This window comes from Diadema antillarum, unplaced genomic scaffold (assembly GCF_040938485.1).
Source record: "Diadema antillarum isolate AM-2024a unplaced genomic scaffold, OU_Dant_1.0 seq00002211_RagTag, whole genome shotgun sequence".
NCBI lineage: Eukaryota > Metazoa > Echinodermata > Echinoidea > Diadematoida > Diadematidae > Diadema > Diadema antillarum.
In genome coordinates this window covers 157,410-170,244 of record NW_027272845.1, presented here as the reverse complement: position 1 = coordinate 170,244, position 12,835 = coordinate 157,410, and the positions used below count along the sequence as shown (strand labels likewise).

General features: G+C 40.7%; 1 protein-coding gene across 1 annotated transcript in view; it reads right to left on the bottom strand.

The window, feature by feature from the left end:
- LOC139714256 (serine/threonine-protein kinase mTOR-like) overlaps nt 1-12,835 on the bottom strand; it is a 232,271-nt gene that overhangs the window by 169,492 nt on the left and 49,944 nt on the right. The window contains exons 37-39 of the mRNA XM_071625971.1: nt 11,900-12,017; nt 10,980-11,321; nt 10,329-10,520 (exon numbers count right to left, since the gene is read on the bottom strand). Coding sequence (XP_071482072.1) covers nt 10,329-10,520; nt 10,980-11,321; nt 11,900-12,017 — 652 coding nt within the window. The remainder of the gene's footprint in view (nt 1-10,328; nt 10,521-10,979; nt 11,322-11,899; nt 12,018-12,835) is intronic.

The window sequence follows — 12,835 nt, the reverse complement described above, 5'->3', positions numbered from 1 at the left end:
CCTAGTGCCGTAAAATTCGTATCTCCGTAGTTTTGCTTCGTTCAGCTGACTCAATCGCCTCACCACACCGTCTCAGCGCTGTAGCTGGCTATAGCGAGAGCGCAGTATGATTCATGCACGCGCACCGCGACCGCACATTATGATGTAGCACATCGCATAGAAACACCACACACTGTTCGATCGCTATCATCGCACGTGTTGCATGTCCGCCAGCTAGCAGCAGCAACATCGCGCTAGTTTTGCATGACAGTCGTTTTGTGATATTCTCATGCCCAAGTATATGCGAAACATACTACAGAAATCGTGAAAGTGAATGTCCCGTAAGTTTAGATGATCATATTTTTTCGTTTTTCTTTCTTTCTTTCTTTGTTTCTTTCTCGTGTTTTCCGGCTTTCCCACACAGACGGAAATAATACTAGTATCACGAAGCCGGAAATTGGACACTAAAATATGAAAAAGCCGGAATTCCGGCTATTGCCGGAAAACTGGCATCCCTGAGTTTGGCTGACTATGGGTGGTCACCTGGGCCAAACCACCAGGTATCGGCGTCATTTGACCATTTTTCTTGTGTGGGTAGGTACAGTATAGGTGCAGGGGTCGCACTTAACTTTTTTTTTAACTAGCCAGGCGGACTACTTAGAATCAATTTTGACACTGAAGCAATATTTTGGCTAGCCAGACGGACTAGTAACTTCAGAATTTTATGATTTTTAGCTAGTGCGACGTGATTTTGGGTGACCAATGGCCAGCGGACCATCGCCAATTTCGAACCCTGAGGTGGCCACTTTACTTGGTTAGCACCCTGCTCTTTGCAAAAGAATGGATGAAGTGGGATCTTTCAAATGTCTAAGAACATTGTGACTAACTTACACACGGGACCTCCATTTCAAGTCCTATCCCAGGATAGAGTGCTTCGCTTCTTGCTACAGCTGATGATATGATAACACAACATTGCTCAGCTAGACTCAAGAATCGAACCGGTGTTAGTTGGACTGGGAGGCAGACGCACTACCAATGTAATGAGCCAAGTCACCACCCTAATTTATAGTGATAGATTCATCAGTGATGTACAAATCTAAAGTTTGGAAAGCTTCTACCAAAGCTCTCATCTTGAAATCAACAGCTAACATTTGTAGCAAGTACTTGATTTGTATGCATTCAATGACCAGGCCTGGGATATGCATCTAAAAGAAACTGACCTTCTCTTTCTCTCTCTCTTCCTTTTTTTTTTTTCATCATCAGGCATGGATACTCTGTATCCATAATATCCTCTATGTTTCTGTACGAAATTGATTTCCTGAACTGCTGCCCAGACATCTGTGAAATCATGACTACTATCACACCGTAAGCCCCGATGATTGGCAGCTGGCTGCGCGATATCTTACTCTCTAATAGAACATGTCCACCCCATGAGGCTGAGATTTGGCCCACCACCAGGCAACGTGTGTGCCGCAAGATTCCCTCTGGACCATTCTCGCGATGTGTCACACTGCACTTCTTCATACACTGCTAACAGCACAGAAACTGTGATCACTACACACACACACACACACACATAAAAGAACATTTACAACCCTTTCTGACACTTTCAATTTGATTTGAGTCACCATGGTCACTTGTGTCATCCCACCTGCACTCCGCTGCAACACTATTCCACGTTTTTATCACTTTTGACATAATGTTCCCGAAAAAGGTGCCTGCAAAACGACAACTGTCATGAAAGGCAGATTCCAGCACCTTACTTACTTCATTGATGCTACAAAATTCACACTTGCCAAAACTAGGCACAAGAAGAAATGAGAGGGTGTTAGGCACTGTAACATTCTTACGGTGATAAAGTACTTCCTCCTACCTAACTTGCCCAAGAGGAACATCTGGTCAGCTAGGGTACTAGTCATCTATTAAAAGGCTGATGCCATTCATTCCCTTGGGTTTTTTTTTTTTTTCATTTAAGGTCTACAAAACTGACCTATCCCTACTAAAAGGGGGTATCTCACTGAGCGGCAAATGTTTGCAAATATGTTTGCATGAGTAGCAAATTTCAGGCTTCGCCAGGGTTTGTGAACAGTTGCAATTACAGTCACAAACAGTTGTCAGTGTCACAAACAGTTTACCTTGTTGCAAAGAAAAAAAAATTAAAGCTTGCACATACACCATGTACAAACTGTACATACACACGGTCTGTATGTTGTCAGTATCACAATGCTTGTCTATTATGATTTTAAACAAGCAGCCTTGGATACACTACCCCTCTACACCACACACCTACCTCCAGACTGCACTATTCCTCGTGCTCAATACCAAAATACTACACTGTATTATGTACACATGTGTAGTTACTTCCAGACTCTCACTTAAGCCACTCACATCAAACTTGACCTGAAATTGGAATCATAAGTTTACAGCCATCCCACTCAAGCATAACAATGTGCCTCAGTCCAATAAGAAGGTACAAAACTGTGACACAATGAAGATTAAAGGGTATTAAGCAATCTGTATTCATTGGTAATAAGTTCCCTGAAATCCATGCCAATTGGCTAAGAGAGCACTTCCAGCAGCCCTGCCAATGGAGGATTTAAGGATTTAACTGCATAATAACAAAATGAGATAAAATCATAATTAAAAAAGAAATAAAAAACCTCTTCAGGTTTATCATACAGACAGGACAGAGCAGCTGCCATTCCCATTCATATCATACCTGTGTATGTCACACAAACAATGCACCACCACAGCACAATTCAATTCTGATTCTGATCACAGCCAAGAAATGATGTGTTACACAAACTAGGTTGGTTTTTCAGACAGGAAATGAAGATATCTTCATTAGTCTAAGCAATCACTGTGAATCCTCTTGAGAAGTGAACTGTCAATTATTTTAAAATCACAGTGGGTGTAGTGTTCATCCCACTCAGTCTAACAGTAAAAATTATCATTAGACTTTTTTACATAGGACCCATCACCTTCCCATCAGCAAAGGGTTGAAGGGATAAAAAAACAACCAGAGCACTTCATTACTTTCTTGCAAGTATTCTGGCACAATTTACTTTGAAGAAAGTGAACGAGGAGATATCAATTACAGTGACTTTTGTAAATAATGAACACAATCTATGGGGAAAGGCTGATTCTTATTGCCATAGGCATAACACTAAGTGGAGCTGAGGAAAGTTCCCAAATTGAGACAGATACAAAGTAGTTGAAAACAGGAAGAATCCATATTAGTTCAAGTAATGCTATTAATTTGAAGATAATTAGACAGTGGTGGGTACACTGACCCCATTCTCAGGGGAGAGGGGGGAAACTCTGTCCAGTCAAAACTCAATAACCGAACACTGATGAATTGAGTAAGAGATGACCACTATTTGGGTCAAAAACAGGAAGTACCCTATCACAATGACCATAATCATTACAACAACAAAAAAGAAATCAACATAAACAAAATATTATGTAAAAAGGAAGGCTTGGAAATCTCCTAACATCATTGATTATCATTCAGTCGTATTTGCATCTTTTTACATAATTCTCATCATCTACATTGTATGCTAAGAACTAATGAATGACAGGTGTACGTCCCGAATCAATTATCACTCACTTGCAGTACATGCTTCATCTTTTCAAGCTATCTGTCTCAAAACTCCATAGTAAAAGTACAAATGATGGACTTGCCATTGGTGATGATCAGGTTTAGTACAACAAGTCAGTGCTTTCATCATCTAGCTCAGGCCTTATCAATTCACTACATCACATAATCTAATCTACAGACATATTCAAATGCCAATGTGTCAGGTCTGCCAACATTCCCACATCCAAATCAGGGAGATTCCACACAGCATCTGTGTGTTACATGCATTTCAATGGGCAAAAATAATTCCAAAATCAGGGAGATTTTAGTATTCTCTTACTCAGACATGAACAGATTTTGACATTTTCAGGGAGACTCCTGCAGAATCAGGGAGACTTCGAAGCTCTGCAATGTGTATATTTTGATTTCAGGCTAGGCAGATGTCAACGGATATTTCTTTCTTTCTTTTTTCAAGACATCATATGGAAAAGTTGTCCGAGACTGAGGTTAGCCTGCCATAACTACAATCAATTCCTGCAAATTGGATTCCCAGTATCAAAACATACGTTTGAGGACCAAGTGACATTTATTCAGTCTCATTAGGTCAATTTGAATGCAGTATTAAAGAAGTACAGATATTATGGATGCCCCACCCCCCCCCCTACAAAAATATGACAAGATAGTTTACAGACATTTTCCCATCTTAACTTTCAGCAGACTTTTCTACAGACAAGCAGGGCTCGATTTAAATTGGCAACACTACCGGTCACAATGCCAATTTTGCTCCGCTGCAATGTTTTCATTCCATCCTCCCCCATTGAGGGTTGCTTCGCAGTCAATCTTCTGGCTCTTGGCTCGCCTTCAGAACTTGTTAGCACCTGTTTGTCAGCTAGCGACAAGGGGTGTGTCCTCACGTGTCAACGCCTTCGTTGTCGGAGACACGTGGAGGGCGCCGTAACAATGAACATTCATGACGATTAGATACAACAAAAGGAGGTGACCGTTGACGACCACTCAAGTGGTCATTTCCTTTGAGCAAATGGTCAATTTCGCCACCTCTTCCTTTTCTAAACATCTCTTTCATTGTGTTGCCAGGCCTTGACTTGACGATCTGGTACGGCAAGTCTGCCATGTGCTTGTAAAGACAGCCTTAAGCAGAACGTCTGGAGACATTCACATTAAATGAGCAAAGGTCTGCTCCTCATTTACTGACCTTTCTTCCCTATTCTGCTCTGATTCAATCGTTCACTTCCCTGTCACTTTACACATTCAGGTTTATTGAGGCAATGACACGCGCCAGAGTTTGGCTTCTTGCATTGTATCTGTCAAGAGTCTCCACTGGTTTGATCAACTAAACCGGGAATAGGAATGTGCTTTTAATAGTCAAGTCCTCTGTAAACAGTTAGCATTTTAAAGTTTTTTGAAGGATAATATTTTTTTTCCCTTTCTTGTTAAATTTCCTGAATTACTTCTTCTAACCATTTCCAGAAGAGAACACTTGGAAGTTTTAGATCTAAAGAAGAAATATCATTTGGAAGTTTTACATGATCTACAAACAGCTCCCCTCCCTCTCTTCCCACCCCCACCCCCACCCCCGCCCCAAATCCCATAAGAAAGGAGACGAAGTCCTCTTCCACTCAGTTCATTTTCTTCAAAGTCATGGGAAGCCAAGGAAGACCACAGTCGGGTCTCAATGACCTGTCACTATCCAATGCACACATGTACTTTCTGCAGTCAATTAAACATATTCAGTCGTTTGTAACAAAGCATCAGAGACATGTTTATGAAAAATCCATCCCCTAAAATCACTGAAGGGGCACTGCGACCCAAAACAAAACAAAACACAAAACTAATATGATTATTCCGTAAACAGGAAATGCTAGTGTCGTCACAGAAGTGCATCAAACCTTCTCAAAACCAGGAGATACGGTGACCTTTGAGAAACTTAAATGATACATTTGATTGAGCAGCCATCCGTGACTTTTACTTTGAAAGGATGGACGGGTAAAGATTTCTCTGCTCAAAAAATGGATGGTGAAGACAGACAATAACAGGATGACATTGGTGCCACATCAAGGTCAATATCTGCCCTTTTCTCTTTCTACATGGTTCCTTTGTTATGATAAGATAGTAACCTGAAACTCTGCACTTATAAAACTTGAACTTCTTAGTTACTCAATTTGAGAACATTGTCCATGTACTGTACAGTGCAGTATTATGTAAATGCAGCAAAGACACCAAATTTAGGCTCTACTATGACTAGAATCACTCCAACTCAGTAAGGAAGTCCAGTTCTAAGTTTTACCTGACATTACAGTGTACTGCCGTTTTAACAAACATGGTTATAACGAAATTCCGCCTACAACAAAGTAAAAATTCCGGCCGCAATGTTATTCACTCTTTGTATTTTTATTGTTTTTTTGTTCGGCTTTAACGAAATTTCAATATAACAAAAGAAAACGGCTGGTCCCAAGGACTTTGTTACAACAGGAGTCCACTGTACAGTGTTCCAACCAGGCTTTGTTTAGAAGATCTGAATTTCACTTTTACAATAATAACCTGCACCAACTGGACAGGTGAAACCATAACAAGCAGTCATCTGCATGAAATACTTTATAGCCAATCCTACTATGGTTGAGTTAAGCAGTGCTAACATTTCACTCACTATAAAATAGCCGAGGCCAATATGACTGTGATGAGTGTAGGGAATGTGGGTCATTCATTGACGCATTTCAAGCAATCCCATAATCCACAATAGATCAATGACATGAATCATTCCACAGCACTGCATATCAAAGGAAGATTTAGACGGCATAAGGTCTATCTACGAAGGGGAAAAACAAAGGGCAGGAAGTTACAGATGAGCTGTTTCAGATTGATATAAACAGAGAAGGAGACATCCAGGAATGTTCTTTGCTTTCTGTTTAAACCAGCCCCACCTCGTGTTATGCCACACTCATCCCGGCTTCAAAATATTTATCCGAGCCAGGTCTCTCTCCAATGTTGACGCATTTCCGGTATCCTGGTTTGGAACATGTTTGCCAATCAGATATCCATTTTTTTTCACCTAGCTAATAGTTGCTTATTCAGATTTCTTAGGATTTTTTTTTTCTCTCCCCCTCCCCTTCCTTCCTTCCCTCCCAACCCCCCCCCCCCCCCAATTCAAAGACACCTATGCCATTTTTTTTTTACTATTATTTATTACAGCAGACATTCCTGGTATTGTTCTGTTTGATTTGATTCTAAAGGCGAGAAAAGCAAAGTCACTCTTTAATAATCATGTACTTCCGATCTTTTCTTAAAGTCGGACGATCGTCACCCCTAATGGTACGTTATTGCATAACTCCTCCGAACGAACGAAATTTTTGCATGCAATTGCGCAATGCCAGACTGCAGTGCTATCCATAAACGTGTGGGACTGTGTGTGTGTGTGTGTGTGTGTGTGTATGCATCATACACAAACATTGTGACCGCGAGCTGCGGTGATTGGAGGAGAGAGGCCAGAAGATGCTTGGCTCTTTTGGACTCTCTTCATGCGCATGCGCACTGTGAAGGTCATATAAAGCAACTTGCATTAGAAATTGGCATTCAATTTGTAAATCATAAGGCTTGCTTGCAGTGAACTTCACACATGGAGAGAACAAGGTCAAAATGCAGGCAAAAGTGACCTTTATGTGGATCCAGGGCTGCCAACTACATATCAAAATCATTGAGGTTTGAGAGAGAGCTCTGCCTCCTTTAATCGGCACAAGCGTCCTTTAATCTAACTATCAATTGATGCGGATCGTGCAATCCTGTCGATCCCTTTTGTAAAACAAAAGTGATTACTGATAAAATTGGTGAACTGCTACTCCTAACTGGAGAAGTTTATGTACAAGCAAATCAATGTGGAAAAAGTGATCAGATTGGCATGTCTGGGCAAGGTGTACAATTGTATGTTTTCCATGAATTGTACTCGAGTAGTCCATTCAGCTAACTTTGGTGAGAGAATGAAAGATTAGGGAGTGCGTTTTGCCCTTGCCTGATTTCAGTGTCCCAGACGTCATTTCATAGCATCACTTCCTCTTTGATTGAGAATACCACCTAGTGAGGACATGCAGCATCAGAAAGAGGTCATGAACCGTCCACAGAGGAGAGTGGACATCAGCAATGACCATGCCAACTTTAGTCAACGGAAAAATCCTCCTCCCCTCCCCCCCCCCAAAAAAAAAAAAACTTAACCCACTGAGGACGAGTTGATTTTGCTATATATCACAAATTTCTCTTCGACACCAGCCCACATACACCCAACTCAGTACTAGTCTTCAGTGGGTTAAACAGATGATGTTGGAGGATATCTGGAGAATGTAACCAAAGAGATGTCAATCTCATTACCAATGATTCATCAAAATGGAGTCACATGGGGAGTGTCAATAAGCTGTCTGATCACATGACTATGATGTCACTGATAGAAGGCTCCATTGTACATTTTACACAAGACAGAATTCTTTCCAACATCTTCACAGTTCTGCTCTAGTTCTGATCATCATGTCAAACATGCGCTCTGCACAGAAATAAAATGGAAGGCACATACCTACCAAGGATAAGTCAAAATCTGTGAGAAAGATGCCTGCTTTGAGATGAAATCAGTCACAATGATTTCTTGGCATTACGGAAGTCAGGACTTTCTGTGTCCAATCTAAGCTTCAGTCATCCTCTTCTTTCAAGGACAAGTTCACCTTCATAGACATGTGGGTTGCGTGAATGCAGCAATATTAGTGGAACACATCAGTGAGAGTTTGAGCAAAATCGCACAATCCATTAAAAAGTTATGAATTTTTGAAGTTTCTGCTCAGTCACGGCTGGATGAAAAGACTACTATAGCTTGTGATGTCACATGAGTACAACGATATAAAGAAAGAATAAAGAAAATTCAACATATTTCCATTTTTCTCGCATAACAGAAGAACACTCGACTTCTCTCTTTCAGAAGGCAGGAGGAATAATATTACCCTTACCATACGTCAGTAGCAAGTCGAAGAAATGTGCACTTTATTCAAAAAGTAAAGTTTTGTGAAATTCTCTCTTTATTTTTCTTATATAGTTGTACGCATGTGACATCATACACAGTGGTAGTCTTCTCTTCCAGCAGTGACTGCGCAGATACTTAAAATATTCGTAACTTTTGAACGGATTGTCCAATTTTCCTCAAACTTTCACTGATGCGTTCTACTAATATTGCTGCATTCTCTCAATCCTTATGTATATGAAGGTGGACTTGTCCTTTAATATCACTGCCTTTTGGTGTAATCCATTTCAAAGGGGGCAAGCATTCTTTCATGAAGTCAACATGACTTGCTAAAAGAAAACAGAATAGGTAGTTGGATAACCACTTACATTACTCATTTTAATCAATCATTTACTCGAGTTATTTGCCGGAAACACAAGGGAGCACTTGAAGAAAACTTTGTCACTTTTAAGGGATGCATCAAATTCCTTCAATTGTCCCAAGAAATCATCAAGTTCACCAATTTCTGCTGACTTCTAGCCCAGCTTTGCTTTACAGAATGTCTCGCACATTTGTGGCATCTCTTTGTCCACTGTCTGCCTTACAACTAACTTCAAATGACAGCCCAGACCAGACATACACATCGAAAATTGTTGTATTCCACGTATGATTAAATGCCCTCATCATATTTCACCGACTTTGCAAACTTTTTCTCCGTCAAAGATGACCTTGAGATAGCAAAGACTGAGAGTTCTAAACCAGTGGAAGGGGAGTGGCATGGTACTAAAAGTATACAGCAATTGCAGGTGTGGAGTTGAGTTGATTCCAAGGAAATAGTCAACTGTAAAAAAAAAGTATACCTCCACATCACATGGCACCACATGGTGCCTGAAAGCCAGACAGGAGTCTGCCCCATCACTTATCTTCCTTTTTTTCTTTTTTCCTTTTTTCTTTTTTTTTTTTTTTGGTCTTAACATCACTTATCTTTGTTCTCATCATTTTGTTTGATTAACTCCCGTTAATTTCGTTTTGATTGATGTTTACAATTGAGCAGTCTCGTAAAGTTCAGCAGCCACACGTAACTACAGGCTTTTCACCCTACTGACTGTATTTCCTGTCTGTTGGAATTATCCTTAGATATCTCACAACAATATGACTTGCTTATTTTCATATTCAACCCATTCATCCCACCACACCCCATCTTATCATATGCACTGAACTTTTGGAAGAAATGGGACACGAGGCTCAGGAAAATGCAGAGGAGCCACGGATCATTTCCCATGCCAATCAATGTCATCTGTCCCACAGTGAAAGATGTCACTTCAAATGTTTGGTGCTTAACTCAGCTAAACATCCAGGATGTTACTCCACACGCCCACGGCAAAAGAGAACAAAAGCTGTTTTCAAAGTTAACATCAACGGCTGTCTATTTTTTGCAAAGTCATTTATCACCGGGATGACATCTGATATTACATGAGACAATGAGACTGCAAGCGAAGGATTGCAATGACTGGTATGACAGAAAAATTTCCTTCATGATTCCATCACAGATATTAAGTCAGTCTTCCTCATTATTCTCATCAGGCTTGACGTGGAAATGGCTCTATAAGTCTCCCTAGAATTGAACAGAGAGGTCAAAAGTTCATAGAGAAGGTCAAAAGTTCATAGAGAGAAGGTCAAAAGGTCATAGAGAGAAGGTCAAAAGGTCATCGACATCAAACAAATATATCCATCTCTCTCATTCATACCCTCCAGAGTCACATACGGCCATCTTCCTCTTACCTGTAACCACGTGTCGATCTGGATGGACTTGATGCCGTCGGTCAGTGCCTCGTAGACCTCTGTGTACTGGCCGTAGTCGAACCAGAGGGTCAGCAGACGCAGGGTGTCCTGCAGCGAGTTCTCGTTGGACAACGCGATCGATCGGAAGAAGCCGTGGACGGCCGGCACAGCGTATTTCTGGACATGGTTGCTCTACGGAAGGGAAGGATGAAAAATTACAGAAAATATATCAAGTGCAAAGGGCAGGTTTCAATATTTTTGTGTGTTTTGTTTTGTTTCACTATACAGAAGACCATATCCCTAACGTGGGCCCCATCATATTTCTTCATTTTCCTTTGGTATCAGAACATTGCTGTGTCATCAACCATACTGTCCAGTGTATCATATACAGTAACAGAGTTATCAATACCTTAAACTTGTCAATTTGAAGATACTTTGGTCATGGCACGATTATAACTTGGTCAAAAGATTTCTCTAAATCTAGCCACAGCTAGCTTAAGTTTACAAAATATTGCCCGACTTGAAGCAAATCAGTGGTGTTTTGTTTATGTGTTGGTTTGTTTTTACTTTACTGAAAAACAAGAGTGTGATAAATTATCAAGACAGGTTTTAGCCAAATCATTAATCCATTGGGTAAAGCCAGGTGTGTACCTGTGCAAGGTCCGATGAGGCCCCTTCAGCCCCCACAGTGCTGACCCCTTCCCCAGACCCCACCCCACTGCCAACCTGACCCTCCCCCTCCCCTCCATCTCCAACCGGGCACGTCCCCACCCCGGGGGAGACCTGGGAAGACGGAGGGATGGGGGACGGGTGACCCTGGTCGGCCAGGGGGGAGCCCGTGGCGAGGCCGGTGGTGGCGGCGGAGGGCGTGGTGGGCGTGGTGGAGGCGGTGTTGGAACTGGGAGTGGCACTGGGTGGGGCACCGTTCTGCAGGCTCTGCTGCTTGTAGTAGAGCACTGACTCGTAGTTCATGAATGCCCATGAATGCCAAGCCTGGAAGAGACAAATGACGAATTGAATATTACCTCAACATTTATGAATCTATCAATCAACCAATCAATAGATCAATATAATTAATATAACATACCGATGAGATGTCTCATAATCAATAGATAAATAATGTATATTTTGTATTGTTCAATTATCATATACCCTATTCCATCAATGTAAGTTTTGTGTTACTTTGTGAAGTGTGGTAATACATGTTCACTCATTGTAAGAGAGCTATTGGAAGTACCAATATTGTAATTGTTGTTGCATCATTGCAGAATGTAAATTACATCTAGAACGTGCTCTGCGCTGAATGGACAAAAAAGAAAATCAAGCTACGTACTTTTATCTAGGGATGATTCATGTTTCATGTGTATAATGGCTGTTGATATTTTATTGGGCACTGTCCCCCTAATGAACAGCCTGAGGCTGAAGTTGTTGCCATGCACAGATAAACTTCATGGATTGTGAAGTATTGATAATACATTGAAGACATGACTAAAACAATACCATCATTATTCATTATAGAAAAAAATAGTAAAAATGACAGCAAATCAAAGTCAAAACAAAGTGCTGCTTACCTTGTACCAATCGCGGTCATGCTCTGTGGCTTGCCTGAAGTAGCCAAGGATCTGTTCTATGGTATACTGGTTCAGGCCCTCAATGTTCTGTTGCCATTCACCTAGCTTCAAGTAGCATCTTGATCAGAAAAAGAAATATATGGATGCATGAATCCAAAGCAGTCAAATTTCAAAAATGTTGGGATTGTACGCATTTCCTCAACAGCATATTAGAAGAAGAAAAAGAACTACAGCAACAACAGCAGCAGCGACAGCAGCATCAACAACAATAACAGTAACAACAATTGTATCTGCTACTACTACTACTACTACTGCTACTACTACTACTACTACTACTACTACTACTACTACTACTACTACTACTACCACTACTACTCCTGCTACTACTACTACTACTACTACTACTACTACTACTACTACTACTACTACTACTACAACTACTACTGCTAGTACATCGACTACTACTACTACTACTACTACTACTACTACTACTGCTGCTACTGCTTCTACTACTACTTCTATTACAATAATAACTACTATTGCTACTACTGCTAGTGTATAACAAAGATGCCTTATTGCACCTTCTTGTTGTGGTTGTTGTTTGGGGGGGGGGGTTATTATACATGTATTATAACCAAGAAAATCTGCAACTTGAAACCATAATATGGTTTCAAGTTGCAGATTTTCTTGGTTATAATACATGTATAATAACCCCCCCAAACAACAACCACAACAAGAAGGTGCAACAAGGCATCTTTGTTATACACTAGCAGTAGTAGCAATAGTAGTTATTCTTATAACTTCTTTTCTCTTTGTGGTTCCATTCATAGAACAAGGGGAGCACAGGCCCGGAATATTCAAGGACATGTATTCACAGGGATTCCTAAACCTTGTTTTTTACTGTAATTTTCTACAAGTCAGACATTGCATAAAACA